A 23714-nucleotide genomic window follows, 5' to 3' on the forward strand; every position below is an offset into this window, starting at 1 on the left:
ACACAGAACATCATACGAGAAATCCCGCTTTCTAAGATCGTACGATGATCTAATCGCTAGTACACGGCTTTCATCCGAATTCATTCGAAGGGACAAGCACAAAATGTGTTCTCATACAATACCAGATCCAGGGGCGGACTGACCATTTAGGCACTCGGGCACTGCCCGAGGGCCTGGGGTCAGTAGGGGGCCCCATGAGATGCCCCTAGTACCTTTCATAGGCTTTTTTGGGTGTGGTTTGAGTGTGGACGAGGACACAGGGGCCCAATGATTTACTATTGCCCAGGGGCCCCATGTGTTGTCGGTCCGCTCCTGACCAGATCGTACGATTATCGGACAGTTTTCCTCTGAAAATAAAATACAAATGCGTCACATCACTTCCGAATTTTTATTCTGTCGTACGAGAATTTTTGTAATTTTAGTAACCTTCATTTTCCATATGAGACCAGCATACAAACAAAAAACAAAACGAACGATCATTTGTCCAGTATTGTCATCGTGTGTCCACACCGCAGAAGGATAATACAGCAGTGACAGAGGAAGAAATTCCACAGCGATATCAGCTATAGTCCAGGTTACTCTCTGTGTATTATAGAATATAAAATGCAAATCCTTCAGGGATGGTAGGAAGCCCTTATAATGGGCACAGCGGGTGTACAGACATGGGAACTCAGCACAGGGATGGTGGGAACCCCTCCTAATGGGCACAGCAGGTGTACAGACATGGGAACTCAGTACAGGGATGGTGGGAACCCCTCATAATGGGCACAGCGGGTGTACAGACATGGGAACTCAGCTCAGGGATGGTGGGAACCCCTCATAATGGACACAGCGGGTGTACAGACCCAGGAACTTGGCACAGGGAGGGTGGGAACCCCTCATAATGGGCACAGCAGGTGTACAGACCCGGGAACTCAGCACAGGGATTGTGGGAACCCCTCATAATGGACACAGCGGGGGTACAGACCTGGGAACTCAGCACAGGGACGGTGGGAACCCCTCATATTGGGCACAGCGGGTGTACAAACCCGGTAACTCAGCACAGGGATGGTTTGAACCCCTTATAATGGGCACAGCTGGTGTACAGACCCAGGAACTCAGCACAAAGATGGTGATAACCCCTCATAATGGGCACAGCTGGTGTGCAGACCTAGGAACTCAGCACAGTGATGGTGGGAACCCCTCATAATGGGCACAGCGGGTGTACAAACCTGGGAACTCGGCACAGGGATGGTGGGAACCCCTCATATTGGGCACAGTAGGTGTACAGACCTAGGAACTCATCACAGGGATGGTGGGAACCCCTCATAATGGGCACAGTGGGTGGACAGACCCAGGAACTCAGCACAGGGATGGTGGGAGCCCCTTATATTGGACATAGTGGGTGTACAGACCCGAGAACTCAGCACAGGGATGGTGGGAGCCTCTTATAATAGACACAGTGGGTGTACAGACCCGGGAACTCAGCACAGAGTTGGTGGGAACATCTCATAATGGTTACAGTCAGGGGCGGACTGACAACTCATGGGGCCCCCAGGCAATAGGTGATCATGGGGCCAATGTGTCCTTGTCCAAACTCAAAAAAGACTATGAAAAAGGTACCAGGAGCATCTCATGGGGCGCCCTACCGACCCCGGGCCCTCGGGCAGTGCCCGAGTTTCCAAATTGTCAGTCCGCCCCTGGTTACAGTGGATGTGTTGACCCAGAAGCTAAGCACAGGCATGGTGGGAACCCCTCATAATGGGCACAGCGGGTGTACAGACCCGGGAACTCAGCACAGGGATGGTGGGAACCCCTCATAATGGGCACAGTGGATGTGTTGACCCAGAAGCTAAGCACAGGAATGGTGGGAACCACACATGATAACGCTTCAAGATGATTTGCATTTCCAAAGACTTGTCTAGGAATGCAAAACCCACCTGAAACAAACAGAAGCCCCTCCACCTAGGTCCTTACACCGGCTCTTTGAAGTATATATCTGATGTTGTGTCCACTTGAACCATTTGAGGATTGTTTGGATGCAGCCATCACGACCAGCCTAAGTGAAGACAAAGTTACTGGTGAAGTTCCGTATGGAAATGTCAGACTTGCTGTGGCCCATAGGGGGCGTACAGGTGCGAGGTCTGAATATTACTGTGTTGTGGAGCAGACTGGAACATTTCATGTATACTTTGAGGTCGTTGTTCTGGAGTGTCCACCACTGGAGGTGACCTCACAGGAAGATATTGTGGTTTTGGCTTCTTTGGCTGTAAGTCCTGAATGTGTTCAGAGAAGACAACGTATGCATTCCTGGTATAGAGAACTTCTCATGGTGTGTCACCGCAGGCACCTTCCTCTTCCATTGTTCTCACATTTTACCCCAAGCCATCTAAGGATCTTTGTTTTCAGAAGGAAAGTCCCAACTTATTGTGGAACTTTAGGAAACAATAAAATAACAGACAAGATTGAGTCTGTCAGCAGATTGAAGACGTCCACGTTTGTCTTTCGGAGCCCTCCCTATAACATGGTTTTAGTACAAGTTGATCCTACCAGTAGATTGGTTATTTTACCATTAACTACCTATTAGCAGGGGCGGACTGATGATCTGGAAACTCGGGCACTGCCCGAGGGCCCGGGGTCAGTAGGGGGCCCCATGAGATGCCCCTGGTACCTTTTTCATAGGCTTTTTTGAGTTTGGGCAAGGACACAGGGGCCCCATGATCCCCTATTGACTGACCATTTGGGAACTAGGGCACTGCCTGAGGGCCCGGGGTCAGTAGGGGGCCCCATGAGATGCCCCTGGTACCTTTTTCATAGGCTTTTTTGAGTTTGGGCAAGGACACAGGGGCCCCATGATCCCCTATTGACTGACCATTTGGGAACTAGGGCACTGCCTGAGGGCCCGGGGTCAGTAGGGGGCCCCATGAGATGCCCCTGGTACCTTTTTCATAGGCTTTTTTGAGTTTGGGCAAGGACACAGGGGCCCCATGATCCCCTATTGACTGACCATTTGGGAACTAGGGCACTGCCTGAGGGCCCGGGGTCAGTAGGGGGCCCCATGAGATGCCCCTGGTACCTTTTTCATAGGCTTTTTTGAGTTTGGGCAAGGACACAGGGGCCCCATGATCCCCTATTGACTGACCATTTGGGAACTAGGGCACTGCCTGAGGGCCCGGGGTCAGTAGGGGGCCCCATGAGATGCCCCTGGTACCTTTTTCATAGGCTTTTTTGGTATTGGGCAAGGACACAGGGGCCCCATGATCCCCTATTGCCCGGGGGCCCCATGAGTTGTCAGTCCCCCCTGCCTATTAGGTTCGTGCACAGTCAGGCAACGTTAGTAAATAGTCCCCGAGCTTGGTCTTGTTGTTTCATTAGGGGTTAACACCTTGGATGGGGTCTAGGGGTATATGGAACGCCCAAAGAAACTGAAACAACTTGGAGGAGAAACTTCCTGTACAAAAGCAGAAGAAAATGTCATTCCTGGACCAGGGGCGGAATGACAACTCATGGGGCCGGTCTGTACAGTGACTGATCACTGTGATAGCCAATCAAAGGCTATCACAGCGATCGTATGACCCAGAATTGGGAGTCCCGGGTCCCGATCGTTAGAACGGGACCCGGTGCTGTCAGTGACAACGTGGTCTTTGTGCTGGGAGCGTGCCATGTGGCACGCTCCCAGCAGAGAGGTGCGCAAATATGCGGCCCCATGGAGAAAAGACCAGCTCTGTGAGGCTGCATACTTGTGTGACATCGGCGTCAAGGGTTTAAATGAACCTTCTTCAGACCGCAGATGAAAATCTCCTCTTCCACTTGGCTGTCATGAAGAATATCCCAGGGCAAGGGATTCTGAGACACATAAGTATACTGTCCCAGAATGAACGAGTTGGGTATGGCACCTGACTGCCCACTCCCTTGTAGGCCAGGGGGTGCAGAAAGAGGAATCCCCTCCTGCTCTCACTACAAGCTGCCTTCTAGTGGACGTATTGACCTTATCAGGTCCTTTGGACTTTTTTATTCAGCGTTATTAATCCACATTTTTGCCTAGTAGCGCTCAATCTGTTTATTTTATGCCGGGGGGTGTAGAGGTATTCACACTGTACTGTTCCTGTCATTTTAAAAGGTAAAGCTATTTTCAGGCCTTATGCTGGGCTGGCTTTTTCCCCTGCTGACAGGCTGTCCTTCCCCGGCAAACTGTAGAACAGTGGAGGTCCCTCTTTTCAGGTCCCCCCAGCCAGGCTCCACACCAGCAGCACTTCCTCACTCCATCTTCCACCAAACCCCTCTGCTGGCCAGGCTCTGTCATAATTATGGGTTGATCTCCCAGACTGCCAGGCCTCCTGCCTGGAATTGGTCAGACTCCTATAAATATGTAGATCAGCCCCTCTTCACCTCTGCCCACTGGCTTCTAGAAACCTCTCTAAATCTCTACTCAGTGCTCAACCCATGTGTGTTATCCCTCAGTGCTCAGTCCACAGTCCATGTGTGTTATACCCTCATTGCTCAGTCCTTAGTCCATGTGTGTTATCTCCTCAGTACTCTGCCCATGTATGTTATCTCCTCAGTGCTTAGTCCTCAGTCAGTGTGAGTTATTCCTCACTGCTCTGACCACAGTCCATGTCTGTTATCCCTCAGTGCTCAATCCTCAGTCCATATGTGTTATCCCTCAGTCCTCAGTCCATGTGTGTTATTCCTCAGTGCTCATTCCTCAACCCATGTGTGTTATCCCCTCATTTCTCAGTCCTTAGTCCATGTGTGTTATCTCCTCATTCCTCAGCCCATGTATGTTATCCCCTCAGTGTTCAGTCCTCAGCCCATGTATGTTGTCCCCTCAGTGTTCAGTCCTCAGCCCATGTATGTTGTCCCCTCAGTGTTCAGTCCTCAGCCCATGTATGTTGTCCCCTCAGTGTTCAGTCCTCAGCCCATGTATGTTATCCCCTCAGTGTTCAGTCCTCAGCCCATGTATGTTATCCCCTAAGTGTTCAGTCCTCAGCCTATATGTGTTATCCCTCATTCCTCAGTCCGTGTGTGTTATCTCCTCAGTGCTCAGTCCTCAGCCCATGTGTGTTATCTCCTCAGTGCTCAGTCCTCAGCCCATGTATGTTATACCCTCAGTATTCAGTCCTCAGCCCATGTATGTTATCCCCCCAGTGCTCAGTCCTCAGCCCATGTGTGTTATCTCCTCAGTGCTCAGTCCCCAGTTATTGTACATTAACCCCTAGTACCCTGCACCACACCTATGTGCTTTATCATCTAAGCAGCTTGCCTGCTTGTTTTGTGTGGTAACCCCTCAGTGGTCAGACCCCAGCACACACGTAATAACCCCTCAGTACCCTTCAGTCTTCAACACATGTCCCTCACATTTATTCCATGCACCACACCAACTATTAGTCCCACCACTGTCCCTGGCCCTATAGTCACCTCAACTCCACTGCCCCATGTATTTGGACACGTGACCTATCAGGCAGGTAGATGCAGCCTAAAGTGAACACACACATGCTATCTGATTGTACAATCTGAATAATCTCCTTTATGTTTTCCAACAACGATATAGTCCAAGGGCCTAGTAGCTTACCCAAATGCCTTCCATGGGTATATATCCATGTGGGAAGACCCTCATACTGTGTCGTTGTCAGCAGGGGCGGACTGACCATTCAAGCACTCGGGCACTGCTCGAGGGCCCAGGGTCAGTTGGGGGCCCCATGAGATGCCCCTGGTACCTTTCATTGGCTTTTTCATAGGCTTTTTTGGGTGTGGGCGAGGACACAGGGGCCCCATGATCCCCTATTGCCCCATGAGTTGTCCGTCCACCCCTGGTTGTCAGGATGTATATAATGATACAATGTATAATATAATGTATATAATGATACAATGTATAATATAATGTATATAATGATACAATGTATAATATGATGTATATAATGATACAATGTATAATGGGATGTATATAATGATACAATGTATAATAGGATGTATATAATAATACAATGTATAATAGGATGTATATAATGATACAATGTATAATATGATGCATATAATGATACAATGTATAATGGAATGTATATAATGATACAATGTATAATAGGATGTGTATAATGATACAATGTGTAATAGGATGTATATAATGATACAATGTATGATGAAGTGTATATAACGATACAATGTATAATAGGATGTATATAATTATACAACGTATAATAGGATGTATATAACGATACAACGTATAATAGAATGTATATAATGATACAATGTATAATAGGATGTATATAATGATACACTGTATAATGGAATGTATATAATGATACAATGTATAATAGGGTGTATATAATGATACAATGTATAATGGCGTCTATATAACGATACAATGTATAATAGGATGTATATAATGATACAATGTATAATGGAGTGTATATAACGATACAATGAATAATAGAATGTATATAACGATATAATGTATAATATAATGTATATAACGATACAATGTATAATAGAATGTATATAACAATACAATGCATAATAGGATGTATATAATGATTCAATGTATAATAGGATGTATGTAATGATACAATGTATAATAGGATGTGTATATAATGATACAATGTATAATAGGCTGTATATAATGATACAATGTATAATAGGGTGTATGTAATGTACAATGTATAATAGGATGTATATAATGATACAATGTATAATAGGATGTATATAATGATACAATGTATAATAGGATGTATGTAATGATACAATGTATAATAGGGTGTATATAATGATACAATGTATAATAGGATGTATATAATGATAAAATGTATAATAGGATGTATATAATGTATAATATAATGTATATAATGATACAATGTATAATAGAATGTATATAATGATACAATGTATAATGGGATGCATGTAATGATACAATGTATAATGGAATGTATATAATGATACAATGTATAATAGGATGTATGTAATGATACAATGTATAATAGGATGTATATAATGATACAATGTATAATAGGATGTATATAATGATACAATGTATAATGGGGTGTATATAATGATACAGTGTATAATGGGATGTATATAATGATACAATGTATAATAGGATGTATATAATGTATAATATAATGTATATAATGATACAATGTATAATGGAATGTATATAATGACACGATGTTTAATGGTATGTATATAATGATACAATGTATAATGGAATGTATATAATGATACAATGTATAATAGGATGTATATAATGATACAATGTATAATAGAATGTATATAATGATACAATGTATAATAGGATGTATATAATGATACAATGTATAATAGGATGTATGTAATGATACAATGTATAATAGGATGTATGTAATGATACAATGTATAATAGGATGTATATAATGATACGATGTATAAGGGGGTGTATATAATGATACAATGTATAATGTGATGTATACAATGATACAATGTATAATGGGATGTATATAATGATACAATGTATAATGTGATGTGCGCTGGATTACCATGGCAACCAAGAATCATATCTATCAGCATTATAGTATACAGTGGAAAGGTATCCCATATATTTGTTGTTTGTACCCCTAGTACAGCCCACAAACAATAGTGCACATTTTCTTTTGTTTTTTTTTACCTAAAACACAATGACACTAACTGACATTGATACCAATTTAAAAAAAAAATCCTGACCTTTTGACCTTTGACCCTGACCCAAACACTAACCCTGGCACTGAACTAGATCAAACCTTGATCCAAGTATTTTTTCTTTTTTAATATTTATTCTTTTAAAATGTATTCATTTTTTTAAAATTTTTTTTTTTACAAACATTTTTTTCTCTCTATGCCAGGAGTTAGAGAGATACAATGTATAATAGGATGTATATAATGATACAATGTATAATAGGATGTATATAATGATACAATGTATAATATAATGTATATAATGATACAATGTATAATATGATGTATATAATGATACAATGTATAATGGGATGTATATAATGATACAATGTATAATAGGATGTATATAATAATACAATGTATAATAGGATGTATATAATGATACAATGTATAATATGATGTATATAATGATACAATGTATAATGGAATGTATATAATGATACAATGTATAATAGGATGTGTATAATGATACAATGTGTAATAGGATGTATATAATGATACAATGTATGATGGAGTGTATATAACGATACAATGTATAATAGGATGTATATAATTATACAACGTATAATAGGATGTATATAACGATACAACGTATAATAGAATGTATATAATGATACAATGTATAATAGGATGTATTTAATGATACACTGTATAATGGAATGTATATAACGATACAATGTATAATAGGATGTATATAATGATACAATGTATAATGGAGTGTATATAAATATACAATGAATAATAGAATGTATATAACGATATAATGTATAATATAATGTATATAACAATACAATGTATAATAGAATGTATATAACAATACAATGCATAATAGGATGTATATAATGATACAATGTATAATAGGATGTATGTAATGATACAATGTACAATGTACATTGTATCATAATGTGATGTATACAATGATACAATGTATAATGGGATGTATATAATGATACAATGTATAATGTGATGTATATATTGATACAATGTATAATATTATGTATATAATGATACAATGTATAATGTGATGTATATAATGATACAATGTATAATAGGATGTATATAATGGTACAATGTATAATGTGATGTATATAATGATACAATGTATAATATAATGTATATAATGATACAATGTATAATAGGATGTATATAATAATACAATGTATAATAGGATGTATATAATGATACAATGTATAATGGAATGTATATAATGATACAATGTATAATGGAATGTATATAATGATACAGTGTATAATATGATGTATATAATGATACAATGTATAATAGGATGTATATAATGATACAATGTATAATGGAATGTATATAATGATACAATGTATAATGGAATGTATATAATGATACAATGTATAATGGAATGTATATAATGATACAATGTATAATTGAATGTATATAATGATACAATGTATAATGGGATGTATATAATGATACAATGTATAATGTGATGTATATAATGATACAATGTATAATAGAATGTATATAATGATATAATGTATAATATAATGTATATAATGATACAATGTATAATATGATGTATATAATGATACAATGTATAATAGGATGTATATAATGATACAATGTATCTCTCTCCTCCACTCATAGAGAAAAAAAGCCCCAAGGGGGCCGGTCTGTACAGTGACTGATCACTGTGATAGCCAATCAAAGGCTATCACAGCGATCGTATGACCCAGAATTGGGAGTCCCGGGTCCCGATCGTTAGAACGGGACCCGGTGCTGTCAGTGACAACGTGGTCTTTGTGCTGGGAGCGTGCCATGTGGCACGCTCCCAGCAGAGAGGTGCGCAAATATGCGGCCCCATGGAGAAAAGACCAGCTCTGTGAGGCTGCATACTTGTGTGACATCGGCGTCAAGGGTTTAAATGAACCTTCTTCAGACCGCAGATGAAAATCTCCTCTTCCACCCGGCTGTCATGAAGAATATCCCAGGGCAAGGGATTCTGAGACACATAAGTATACTGTCCCAGAATGAACGAGTTGGGTATGGCACCTGACTGCCCACTCCCTTGTAGGCCAGGGGGTGCAGAAAGAGGAATCCCCTCCTGCTCTCACTACAAGCTGCCTTCTAGTGGACGTATTGACCTTATCAGGTCCTTTGGACTTTTTTATTCAGCGTTATTAATCCACATTTTTGCCTAGTAGCGCTCAATCTGTTTATTTTATGCCGGGGGGTGTAGAGGTATTCACACTGTACTGTTCCTGTCATTTTAAAAGGTAAAGCTATTTTCAGGCCTTATGCTGGGCTGGCTTTTTCCCCTGCTGACAGGCTGTCCTTCCCCGGCAAACTGTAGAACAGTGGAGGTCCCTCTTTTCAGGTCCCCCCAGCCAGGCTCCACACCAGCAGCACTTCCTCACTCCATCTTCCACCAAACCCCTCTGCTGGCCAGGCTCTGTCATAATTATGGGTTGATCTCCCAGACTGCCAGGCCTCCTGCCTGGAATTGGTCAGACTCCTATAAATATGTAGATCAGCCCCTCTTCACCTCTGCCCACTGGCTTCTAGAAACCTCTCTAAATCTCTACTCAGTGCTCAACCCATGTGTGTTATCCCTCAGTGCTCAGTCCACAGTCCATGTGTGTTATACCCTCATTGCTCAGTCCTTAGTCCATGTGTGTTATCTCCTCAGTACTCTGCCCATGTATGTTATCTCCTCAGTGCTTAGTCCTCAGTCCGTGTGTGTTATTCCTCACTGCTCTGACCACAGTCCATGTCTGTTATCCCTCAGTGCTCAATCCTCAGTCCATATGTGTTATCCTTCAGTGCTCAATCCTCAGTCCATGTGTGTTATCCCTCAGTGCTCATTCCTCAACCCATGTATGTTATACCCTCCTTTCTCATTCCTTAGTCCATGTGTGTTATCTCCTCATTCCTCAGCCCATGTATGTTATCCCCTCAGTGTTCAGTCCTCAGCCCATGTATGTTATCCCCTCAGTGTTCATTCCTCAGCCCATGTATGTTGTCCCCTCAGTGTTCATTCCTCAGCCCATGTATGTTGTCCCCTCAGTGTTCAGTCCTCAGCCCATGTATGTTGTCCCCTCAGTGTTCAGTCCTCAGCCCACGTATATTGTCCCCTCAGTGTTCAGTCCTCAGACTATATGTGTTATCCCTCATTCCTCAGCCCATGTGTGTTATCTCCTCAGTGCTCAGTCCTCAGCCCATGTATGTTATCCCCTCAGTGTTCAGTCCTCAGCCCATGTATGTTATACCCTCAGTATTCAGTCCTCAGCCCATGTATGTTGTCCCCTCAGTGTTCAGTCCTCAGACTATATGTGTTATCCCTCATTCCTCAGCCCGTGTGTGTTATCTCCTCAGTGCTCAGTCCTCAGCCCATGTATGTTATACCCTCAGTATTCAGTCCTCAGCCCATGTATGTTATCCCCGCAGTGCTCAGTCCTCAGTCCATGTGTGTTATCCCTCATTCCTCAGCCCATGTGTGTTATCTCCTCAGTGTTCAGTCCTCAGTCCATGTGTGTTATCCCTCATTCCTCAGTCCATGTGTGTTATCCCTCAGTCCTCAGCCCATGTATATTATCCCCTCAGTGTTCAGTCCTCAGCCCATGTATGTTGTCCCCTCAGTGTTCAGTCCTCAGCCCATGTATATTATCCCCTCAGTGTTCAGTCCTCAGCCCATGTATGTTATACCCTCAGTATTCAGTCCTCAGCCCATGTATGTTATCTCCTCAGTGCTCAGTCCCCAGTTATTGTACATTAACCCCTAGTACCCTGCACCACACCTATGTGCTTTATCATCTAAGCAGCTTGCCTGCTTGTTTTGTGTGGTAACCCCTCAGTGGTCAGACCCCAGCACACACGTAATAACCCCTCAGCACTCTTCAGTCTTCAACACATGTCCCTCACATTTATTCCATGCACCACACCAACTATTAGTCCCACCACTGTCCCTGGCCCTATAGTCACCTCAACTCCACTGCCCCATGTATTTGGACACGTGACCTATCAGGCAGGTAGATGCAGCCTAAAGTGAACACACACATGCTATCTGATTGTACAATCTGAATAATCTCCTTTATGTTTTCCAACAACGATGTAGTCCAAGGGCCTAGTAGCTTACCCAAATGCCTTCCATGGGTATATATCCATGTGGGAAGACCCTCATACTGTGTCGTTGTCAGCAGGGGCGGACTGACCATTCAAGCACTCGGGCACTGCTCGAGGGCCCAGGGTCAGTTGGGGGCCCCATGAGATGCCCCTGGTACCTTTCATTGGCTTTTTCATAGGCTTTTTTGGGTGTGGGCGAGGACACAGGAGCCCCATGATCCCCTATTGCCCCATGAGTTGTCCGTCCACCCCTGGTTGTCAGTATTTCTAAAGTCTGCAGAAGTCCAGATTATGTAACACATTGCACAGTGTACAGAATGCTCGGAAATCCATGTCCAGGTGAAGGTTCAGCTACGTTTCCAGTATTGCAGCAGTATAGATAACTCTTGGTGTTCTCAACAATATTTGTTTTCAGCTCAAGTGATGAAATCCTTCTAACAATGGGGTGATTGAGCAATTCCGTTGTGTAGACGGCTTATATAAATATCCCCCCATGTACAGAACCACCATACTGAGAGGTTAAACAATGCAGGTGAGTACAAGTGCGTGCTAGATGGTGACAATGTTTGAGTCGCAGGACTGGACCAACACAATTAGAAATCCTTGGGTTAGTAATGTATGTATAATGTGTTTCAACTGTCTATCTATCAGTTTGAACAGAGTTTAATTCCATCTACAGAAAATAAATTCAAAGCAAGCTTGTACTGCTGTATGTATGGTGTCAGTTCAGACCATCCTGTCCTTTTCACAGGGACGTTATCCTACTGGACTGCACTGCCTATTATAGGGAGTGCCTAGAGGATCCGGTGAGGGGAATCCAGCCCTCATTATGAGGCTTAACCCAATCAATGGATATGTGAAACAGCAATGAGGGTTGTGACTATGGGACAGAAAGTGCAGGGAAATTTCCCCAATGTAACAGAGATGGCAAAAAAGAACCGACAGCCAGTATAACCCTCCTGTACTATATACAGCATGACAACTACAAGTCTGGGCTTTAGTTCTACATTAATTCTAATTTGCTCAACCCTGTTAATTATCTTATGTCAGCATGTCAGCTGTTCCGTTAATTCTACCGAATCATCTATTTTCTGTCTGTCTATCTGGAAAAATTGGGAAATAGACTATGTTCTTGTACATTAAAATTAACTTTAGTGTATGTTTTACCAAAAATATGGGTTTGGCAAATCATTGAACATATGAACTACGTCCAGTTTATTCTTTACTTTCAGAGAATATATAATGTTTGTTTTAAGTTAACGTGTGCAAAAAAAAAGGAAAAATGGCTCTGAAACTGAAGGAGTGGGCTGCCTTCAAGCATACCTGCCCTTACCCATGATCGATCGATGGATCTATCTATCTGTCTGTCTACCTATTATTTATCTATCTTCTATCATGTGCATTCTAATATGCGCAAAAACTTGAAAAATGGCTCTGGAACTGAAGGAGTGGGCTGCCTCCAGGCATACCATATCCATTATCTATCTATCTATCTATCTATCTATCTATCTATCTATCTATCTATCTATCTATCTATCTATTATCTATCTATCCATCCATCATCTATCTATTATCTATCTATCTATCTATCTATCTATCTATCTATTATCTATCTATCTATCTATCTATCTATCTATCTATTATCTATCTATCTATCTATCTATCTATCTATCTATCTATCTATCTATCTATCTATCCATCATCTATCTATCTATTATCTATCTATCTATTTATCTATCTATCTATCTATCTATCGATCTATCTATCCATCATCTATTTATCTATCTATCTATCTATTATCTATCTATCTATTTATCTATCTATCTATCTATCGATCTATCTATCTATCCATCGATCTATCTATCCATCATCTATTTATCTATCTATCTATCTATTATCTATCTATCTATCTATCTATTATCTATCTATCTATTTATCTATCTATCTATCTATCGATCTATCTATCTATCCATCGATCTATCTATCCATCATCTATTTATCTATCTATCTATCTATTATCTATCTATCTATTATCTATCTATCTATCTATCTATTATCTATCTATCTATCTATCTATCTATCTATCTATCTATCTATCTATCCATTATCTATCTATCTATCTATCTATCTATCTATCTATCTATCTATCTATCGATCTATCTATCCATCCATCATCTATCTATCTATCTATCTATCTATCTATCTATCTATCCATCGATCTATCTATCCATCATCTATTTATCTATCTATCTATCTATCTATCTATCTATCTATCTATCTATTATCTATCTATCTATCTATCTATCTATCTATCTATCTATCTATTATCTATCTATCTATCTATCTATCTATCTATCGTCTACCTATCTATCCATCATCTATCTATCTATCTATCTATCTATCTATCTATCTATCTATCTATCCATTATCTATCTATCTATCTATTATCTATCTATCTATCCATTATCTATCTATCTATCTATCTATCTATCTATCTATCTATCTATCTATCCATCCATTATCTATCTATCTATCCATCATCTATCTATCTATCTATCTATCTATCTATTATCTATCTATCTATTTATCTATCTATCTATCCATCATCTATCTATCTATCTATCTATCTATCTATCTATCTATCTATCCATCATCTATTTATCTATCTATTATCTATCTATCTATCTATCCATCGATCTATCTATCCATCATCTATTTATCTATCTATTATCTATCTATCTATTATCTATCTATCTATCTATTATCTATCTATCTATCTATCTATCTATCTATCTATCTATCTATCTATCTATTATCTATCTATCTATCTATTATCTATCTATTTATCTATCTATCTATCTATCTATCTATCTATCTATCTATCTATCTATCTATCATCTATCTATCTATCTATCTATCTATCTATCTATCATCTATCTATCTATCTATCTATCTATCCATCCATCCATCCATCATCTATCTATCTATCTATCTATCTATCTATCTATCTATCTATCCATCATCTATCCATCTATCTATCTATCTATCTATCTATCTATCTATCTATCTATCTATCTATTATCTATCTATCTATCTATCTATCTATCTATTATCTATCTATCTATCTATCTATCTATCTATCTATCTATCTATCTAATCTTTTAGGTTAAGAGTTATATTTAGAGTAACACATAAAAGGACACTAATCATTCTTCCTCCATCACTCAGCCCCTGTCTTTTGACCTGGCCTGGATCCTATTGTTCTGCTTGGCTCCTGTTATCGCAGGCAAAGCACCGCTCAACCAGAATCAGCGTGAGTGCAAAATTTCCTCTCCTGATTAATTATCAAAATAGTAAAATATTACATTCTACACCGGTGTACAGATCTTCCATGTATCATGACAGCTTTTTTTTTTGCTCCAATGGTGTACAAATTTTCCATAAAGCAGAAGCTTTTTTAACAGCTTTGGTCTTAAAGGGGAACTCCACAGCATCTGAGCACCACAAACCAAAACCATTATTTATTTCATTTTTAATATTCAAAGCAAACTCCCCCATCCATCCATCCATCCATCCACATCTCCATGATTTATTTTGTTGAGAAATCACTTTAAAAAACACATAGATGAAAGAAAGCTAGATCTTCCTCAATAAATGAGTTTATTAATCCAGGTGTGCTACAAAATAATACAGTCCAGTATTATTTTGAACCACACTTAGATTAATAAACTCATTTATGCTGCAGGCTTTCTTACATCTACATGTTTACTTGGGTGCTAGGAGTTAAGTCAGTTCACTGACCTCTCAGCACCTCAGGGAATTGCAACAGGTGTTTTCTAGTAAATTTAAACTTTGAAAAACATCCACTAGCAAATGGCCATCTTAAGTAAGGGTAGATGATTCATGTAGCATATATTTCCTGGAATCCATCTGCCCTTAGCTCAGGCATCCAGGCAGGAGGGTGTGCTTAGCTGAGAAAACCCCTCCTCCCCTCCTGAAGACTCCTGGATTGTATTACATCATTTGTCTAGGCCCGAAAACCATGAAGTAACTGAAGAAATTTAAAATAAAGTTTAAAACAAGTGAATATGATATACTTTCCTATCTATTTACAAATACTAGCAACATACAGATTAAAAATAGTCAATGCTGATTGAGAGAGTGAAGCTCCACTTTATGTCCAAATTTAGCTCAGGTGAAGTGAGGTCTGGGTAAAAAAAGGGGTTAGCCAAAGGGTAAAGTATTGTACAGTTCAACCTTCGTTCAGGTTGGGTCCCACTGTGAAGTGAGGGCTGGGTCCAAAAAAAGGGGTAACCAAGGGGAAAAGTGCTGCGCCATGTTCCCTTGGCTGAGGCTTTGCCCATATCTTGGCTGAGGTAGGGTCCCCTTGTGAAGTAAGGTCCAGGTAAACAAAATGGTCAGCCAGGAGGTGAAGTGCTGCATCATGTTCCTTTGGCTGAGGTTGGGACCCCACCCAGGATGTGAGGTCTGACTAAAAAAAAAAAATGGGTCAGCCAAGGGGTAGAGTACTGTACCATGCTCACTTGGCTGAGTTTGGGCATCCCTTTGAAGTGAGTTCAGGCTCAAAAAAAGAGGTCATCCAAGGGATACAGTGCTGTAGTGTACCCATTAGCTGAGAATAAACAACCCCCCTTCCCAAAGTGAGGTCCACATCAAAGAAATGGTCAGCCAAGGGTTAAAGTGCTGTACCATGCTCCCTTGACTGAGGTTGGGCATCTCTGTGAGGTCTGGCTTAAAAGAAGGGGTCAGCCAAGGGGTACAGTGCTGTAGCGTGTTCTCTTAGCTGAGATTGGACCCCCCCTTTCTAGAAGTAAGGTCTGGGTGAAAGAAGTGGTCAGCTAAGGGGTAAATTGCTGCACCAAGCTTCCTTGGTTGAGGTTGGAAGCGGGATCAAGAAGGGGTCAGCCAATGGGTGAAGTACTGTACTGTACTCCCTTGGCTGTAATTCTCCCCTCACCTTTCCATGAGGTTGGGCCTTGGTCAAACAGCCTTTCCCTGGCCTGGGTATAACAGATCCCTGGTCCTCTCCACCACAATGTGACAAAAAAATCTTAAGATTGTACACCTTAAAGCTGCATTCCAGGTGTGAATTGTTTTGCATAATTACATTGGTCCAACTTGGACCAATGTGAATAAGCATATACCATACCTGTGGGACCACTGTGTAAGCGGAGAATTCCTGTAGTAGTCACCACTACTACAGTGATCGCTGGGTCCCATACTAAGTGACCCCCTTGCTGTGATTACGGAGGTTACTTGCTCAGCACAGGTGCCATGGTAGAGAGGTGAGACAATCTCCACATCGCCATATCAGAAAGTGCTTTGCATTTATTGAGAAAAATGTGACTACTATAGTGATTTCCAGCTTCCACAGGTATGGCACATACATACTCATATCGGTCCAAGCTGGACCAATGTAACGGTGCAAAAAATATCAGCTTTAAGGAAACATAACTCTTACCCTGTATTTTGTCCTTCCAGTCAACTACCCTCTGGACTGCAAGGATGTGTATGGGAGTGGTATGACCTCGGATGGAGTATATTTGATATATCCCAAAGGATATTATTCAGTTCCAGTCCCAGTCTACTGCGATATGACCACTGCGAAGGGGCCATGGACAGTAAGTGATACAATATATCGAGATCCAGAGTGCACTTATCCCACTACCAGGGGCAGACTGACAACTCATGGGGCCCCCGGGCAATAGGGGATCATGGGGCCCCGGGGTCCTTGCCCAAACTCAAAAAAGCCCAAGAAAAAGGTACCAGGGGCCCCCTACTGACCCCGGGCCCTCGGGCAGTGACTGAGTTTCCAAATGGTCAGTCCGCCCCAGCCCACTACCCTCCTCCAGGGGGGTACCTAGCAGATCTGGCACTTGGGAATATAATTTTTTACCCCCCCCCATTCATTAAAACTATTTATGTTTATGTGAAAATAGTGAACGTAGCATATTGATATGTTTGACTCAGAAACGCCTTCTCCTGCATAGTAACCAACATTTGAAAATAGAAGCAATACAATGAAGGTATGAAAAGGAAAAACGTGGTGGGCATTGCATCCTTGCATTCTGTTATGGAGGCATGGTCAGTACAGTGTATGTCTCAGTATACGGCTTGTGTTGTGGCATTAAAATGATGGATTAAACTGGACCACACAAGCATGCGGAGATGTGCTGCAAACTAACACATACACAGTATGTAGCCCACCACACTGCAATTCACAGTGATTGGACAATATACAGTGCTGGGTATAGCACTTTCCAGCAGAACAATGTGTGGCTCAGCCCCGTTCCCCAACATCGGAGTCCCCCTTTCAATATACAGTGCTGGGTATAATACTTTCCAGCAGAACAATGTGTGGCTCAGCCTCGCTCCCCCCCGTCAGAGTCCCCCTTTCAATATACAGTGCTGGGTATAATACTTTCCAGCAGAACAATGTGTGACTCAGCCTCGCTCCCCCCCATCAGAGTCCCCCTTTCAATATACAGTGCTGGGTACATACATATGTCTTTGTAACAAGAGCTACAGCAGAACAATTCTAGAGAACACTAGAGGGAATGAGCAGGCACATATAACCAATAATTACAATTGTCTGCTAATTTCCTCTAGTGTTCTCTGGAGTTGTCACATTGTATCTCTGGTTATAAAGATGTATTTCCTATGCTCCTCAGCTACATCTAGTGGCTAAAATACGGTATTTTATTTCTGGCCGTAATAAAGAAACATTCTTTCAGAAAAGCAAATAGCCTGAAGAGTTTTCGTTTTTTGCCCAATTCACACAGAATAAATGTACCTGAAAATTTGCTTGATAAATGGTTTTGCAAAAATGTTTTAAAAAGTCCTCCTAGTGTATGTGACCCACTGAACATATAGCAGTTTTTAGGACAGCAAGTCAACTATTTCTCTCTGCAAATACTTTGTGATCTCTCCCTAACTGCTCCATGTCTCCTCCAACACTCACCAACTAAAGACTGCTGGGAGTCCCTTGGCTTTTATAGGGGGTGGCTGGAATATAAGAAAAATTCCATGATTGGGCACTCCATGCCACCTGACCACACTTCAGAGGTCAGGAAGTGCATCTCTGGCTATTGGCTGCTTTAGACATGACCATTCTCATTAGTAGACCTTTTTTCTCCAGGCACAAGCGGTTTGGGTTCAAGTCTAATTAGGGTTGCCACCTCCTCCCTTTAAACCCGAACACATATTAATTACACGGGTTCTGAGGCTGATTTCATTCAGATAAGGCACTAAATAAATTTAATTATCACCTTATGCAGCCACAGAACCCGTGTAATTAATATGTGTTCGGGTTTGAAGGGATGATGTGGCAACCCTAGGTCTAACTCATGTTTGACCAAAACCCAAAGCTCATCCATACTGATCAGCAGTTCAAAAAACAATCCAATATTTGGACGCCTCTTCTCCAGGTATTTCAGAAAAGGTTTGATGGAAGTGAGAATTTTTTTCGAGGCTGGGAAGACTACAAGTCTGGATTTGGACATGCCGACAAAGAATATTGGTTGGGTAAGGCTTTCATTTTACACCAGTATTATTAGATGGTTCCTCTATACACACAAAAAAAAGGTGGAGACTAGCACAATGAAAAAAAATGGGAAAAGATAAATTCCGATTCCAAGTTTTTTTTTATTGGATGAATTTCCACTACAACTGTATCTAAACCCAAGGACAAGATGGTAATACAGTATATTGCAGCATCACGGTGGTAGCTACATTCATTTTCTGTTTTTCAGGATATTCCCTGGTGATCCTGCCAGTAACACACTTCCTGTCCTAGGGTGACAACGCTCACTCACCTCTGTGAAGGAGCAGAGTTGTCACCATGGGACCTATCTGTCTCCTCTTATCCATAACATAGAGGTGGTAGGTCCTGTAGATCTCAGAGATACAGTATCTGTCTCCTCTTATCCATAACATAGAGGTGGTGGCGGAGGGGGGTCCTTCTCAGAGATAGCTGGTAACAATGCTATCTAATAGCGCAGTACCAGTTGTTATCAGTATACTAGATTTCTGGCAGGATCGTTAACTTTTTTTTGCTCTTCTTGGACAGATAGAGCAAATAATATATTTAAAGCGAGTTAAATATATCTGTATCTGAGTTATCTGTATTGCAATTATATGCCAACGTTGGTCCAGCTTGGCACGATGTAAGTCTGCATATCTCATACCTGAGGGGCTGCTGGGCAAGCTGACAATCACTGCAGCAGTCAACATTACTACAGAGATAGCTGTGCTCTCCCAGGTCCTGCTCAGGTTCTATGAGAGTGGCTGCCCTACCGCACACTGACCACAGGGGGTCGCTTTCTTGGCACTGCCACTATTCTTAGAATGGCTGGTATTTTTTTTAATTACTACAATGTTTTCCCTGATTGGACAAGGTTGAAAGGAGGGGCAGTCATGATCTCCACCTCATCCAATTGCGTTGTATTCATTGAAAAGAAATAAAAGTCATTCTATGAATGCCAAGCTAGTGACCCCCCCCCCCCCCGTTCGGTGAAGCAGCTGCATGCTGTCACTACAATAAGTGCTGTACTCATCTGGAGAGCCAAAACTTTATTCAGAAAGTGATGCAATATTGGTTCTCATTCAAAAAAGCTTTGGGTTTTAATACCTCCCCTTCATCAGGGTTTTATTTGAGAAGGTAAATGATTGATGCAAATCAACAGCAGTGGATTGGTGCAGGTTCTATGTATATATTTTATATCACAGGTCTGGAGAACATCTACCACCTCACCCTGCAGAGGTCCTACCGCCTGCGCATCGACCTCACAGATTTTGACAATGACTCCCGTTTTGTGATCTACAATAAATTTGCCCTCTCGCCGCTCGCCATCTCAGCTGAGGAAGACAACTACAAACTGTATATTGATGAGTTTGAGGAAGGAGATCCATCCAGGCCAGCTGGTGAGGAACCAAAGCAGGATTATGGATAGATGTTTACTATGGATGGAGAGAGGGACAAAGGAATGAAGGGATGGGTGGATTGAAAGAAAATATTGTAGATGGATGGATGCATTGATAATGGGAAGGATGGATGTAAGGATGGATTGATGGATGGACGGAAGGACAGATGGATAGAAAGAGATAGGGGTGAATGAATATATGAATGGAAAATTCACAAAATGATAGAAAGAATGAATGGATGGAAAATGAATGGATGGATGATGAGAGGAATGGTTGGAAAGAAAATGGATGGATGGAATGGAATGGATTGATGTAAAGAAAATAATGTAGATGAATGGATGCATAAATGAATGGAAAGGTGGATGGAAAATTGACATATGGATAGAAAGATATAGGGATAAACAAACATGTATGGAAATGGAAAAAATGGATGGATGGATGGCATGGATGGAAAAAATGGATGAATGGATGACATGGATGGAAAAAATGGATGGATAGATAGAGAGATAGAGAGATAGATAATAGATAGATAGATGAAATGGACAGATGGAAATAATAAGTGGGTGAAAATTACTGAAAGGATGAAGATGGACAAATAGGCAAAAGAATGGATGGAAAGAAAATGGATGGTAGTAAGGAAGGGAAATAAAATGAGTGGTTTGAAAATGGATTTTTAGTTACGTTTGTGGATGAATAGACAGCACGGTAGATACTATGTATCATGTATACCATGTATTAATGTAGAGATGCCTACGTGAAAGGATGGATAAATGATTAGGTAGGAGGGGGAAGGATGGATAAATGATTAGGTAGGAGGGGGAAGGATGGATAAATGATTAGGTAGGAGGGGGAGGGATGGATAAATGATTAGGTAGGAGGGGGGAGGATGGATAAATGATTAGGTAGGAGGGGGGAAGATGGATAAATGATTAGGTAGGAGGGGGGAGGATGGATAATTTATTAGGTAGGAGGGGGAAGGATGGATAAATGATTAGGTACGAGGGATAAATGATTAGGTAGGAGGGGGGAGGATGGATAAATGATAGGTAGGAGGGGGGAGGATGGATAAATGATTAGGTAGGAGGGGGGAAGATGGATAAATGATTAGGTAGGAGGGGGGAGGATGGAAAATTTATTAGGTAGGAGGGGGAAGGATGGATAAATGATTAGGTATGAGGGATAAATGATTAGATAGGAGGGGGGAGGATGGATAATTTATTAGGTAGGAGGGGGAAGGATGGATAAATGATTAGGTACGAGGGATAAATGATTAGGTAGGAGGGGGGAGGATGGATAAATGATAGGTAGGAGGGGGGAGGATGGATAAATGATTAGGTAGGAGGGGGGAGGATGGATAAATGATAGGTAGGAGGGGGGAGGATGGATAAATGATAGGTAGGAGGGGGGAGGATGGATAAATGATTAGGTAGGAGGGGGGAAGATGGACAAATGATTAGGTAGGAGGGGGGAGGATGGACAATTTATTAGGTAGGAGGGGGAAGGATAGCTAAATGATTAGGTAGGAGGGGGGAAGATGGATAAATGATTAGGTAGGAGGGGGGAGGATGGATAATTTATTAGGTAGGAGGGGGAAGGATGGATAAATGATTAGGTATGAGGGATAAATGATAGGTAGGAGGAGGAAAGATGGATAAATGATTATGTAGGAGGGGGGAGGATGGATAAATGATTAGGTAGGGAGAGGGGGTAAGTTTTTTTTTCTGATGTGATCACAGGATCATGTGATGTGATCCTTCAATTAGACATTGCAGCAGGTCAATAGGATCTGTACTCTCACCACCTACCCTACCATATGTCCCAACTTTGCCATTTCCCCCTTTATCTGGGGTTAGGTCCTTTTGTCTAACACTAGTATACTGTGTACCAAGTCTAGGTTGGTAGTGATGTCCATGTCCCGCTGCTGAAACTTTGTGCCAGATGTATTCTCTTCTCTAATAATTGGTCACACATCTGGCAAATACTGTACTTAGGTGGCAGAAATCTCCAGGAAGCTAAATGTTTTTTCCTTTTGATCAGGAAATTCTCTCTGGAACCAAAAAGACACAAATTTCTCCACCCACGATCACGACAGGGATCTGCATTCTGGAAACTGTGCCAGTATGTTCAAGGCGGGATCCTGGTACAATGCTTGCCACAGCACCAACCTGAACGGTTTATACCTGGGGGGCCACAATGAGCAATACGCCATTGGCATGACCTGGTCTTCATGGCGAGGACAGAAATACTCCCTAAAGAGCACCCAGATGAAGATAGCCATCAATGTGTGAAATACGGATTGTATGCACATTTTGATCTCCAATCCCAGAGGACACCAGTTTTGGAGAAACGCGTCGGGAAGAGCTTTCTGTGATGTCACCACATTCCATTCAGTGGTCTGACACTGCGGGAATTTTAAATCTGTATACTGCCTTTATGTACGTTATCCAGGGGCGGACTGACAACTCATGGGGCCCCCGGGCAATAGGGGATCATTGGGCCCCTGTGTCCTTGCCCAAACTCAAAAAAGCCTATGAAAAAGGTACCAGGGGCATCTCATGGGGGCCCCCTACTGACCCCGGGCCCTCGGGCGGTGCCCGAGTTTCCAAATGGTCAGTCCGCCCCTGACCTTATCTATGTAAGTGCAATACTTTAATAAATTTTTTATGAGTTTATCGCGTTGCACTATGAAGTTTCTTCTTTTGTTTTAAACCCTTCCTTGCATGGTTTGGAGAGCCGTTTGGTGTGAGGAATCCATCGAGGTGAACCTGCAGTCGTTCATTCATTTCCTTTGATACTGCTAGCATGGGTGTCAGTGTGGGATCTGAACATCATCAGTTCGTTTGATCTCTTGATTGGAGATCAATGGATTTGGTAATAGACTGATTTGTCTGTTATGCAAGCACTTGTGGACACCAATACACTTTTGTTGGAATATTTTTCAACACACAGCACTTTGTCACTGGATTTGGGACTCATGTTTATTCACTTTATGGATTTGGACCGCTTATAGCATTTTTGTC

General features: G+C 41.4%; 1 protein-coding gene across 1 annotated transcript; it reads left to right on the forward strand.

The window, feature by feature from the left end:
* The first annotated feature begins 12257 nt into the window (after nt 1–12257).
* On the forward strand, nt 12258–23366 carry LOC149454667 (microfibril-associated glycoprotein 4-like). The gene is made up of 6 exons (XM_089687221.1): nt 12258–12358; nt 14980–15064; nt 17254–17393; nt 19200–19296; nt 20500–20694; nt 22732–23366. Exons 1-6 carry the CDS (start codon nt 12305–12307, stop codon nt 22980–22982), a joined length of 822 nt encoding a protein of 273 aa, XP_089543347.1. The 5' UTR covers nt 12258–12304; the 3' UTR covers nt 22983–23366.
* Nucleotides 23367–23714: the final 348 nt, after the last annotated feature.

This window comes from Staurois parvus, unplaced genomic scaffold, assembly GCF_062004578.1.
Source record: "Staurois parvus isolate SC_StPar_1 unplaced genomic scaffold, SC_StPar_1.0 ptg000421l, whole genome shotgun sequence".
Lineage (NCBI taxonomy): Eukaryota > Metazoa > Chordata > Amphibia > Anura > Ranidae > Staurois > Staurois parvus.

What these genes read in the sequence shown, in the direction of transcription:
- LOC149454667 (XM_089687221.1), top strand. Translation starts at nt 12,305, where the DNA reads ATGGTGACAATGTTTGAGTCGCAGGACTGGACCAACACAATTAGAAAT. An exon ending in ACACAATTAGAAATCCTTGG is followed by an intron (nt 12,359 to 14,979) that starts GTTAGTAATGTA and finishes TCCATCACTCAG; the next exon opens with CCCCTGTCTTTTGACCTGGC. An exon ending in CTGCGAAGGGGCCATGGACA is followed by an intron (nt 17,394 to 19,199) that starts GTAAGTGATACA and finishes CCTCTTCTCCAG; the next exon opens with GTATTTCAGAAAAGGTTTGA.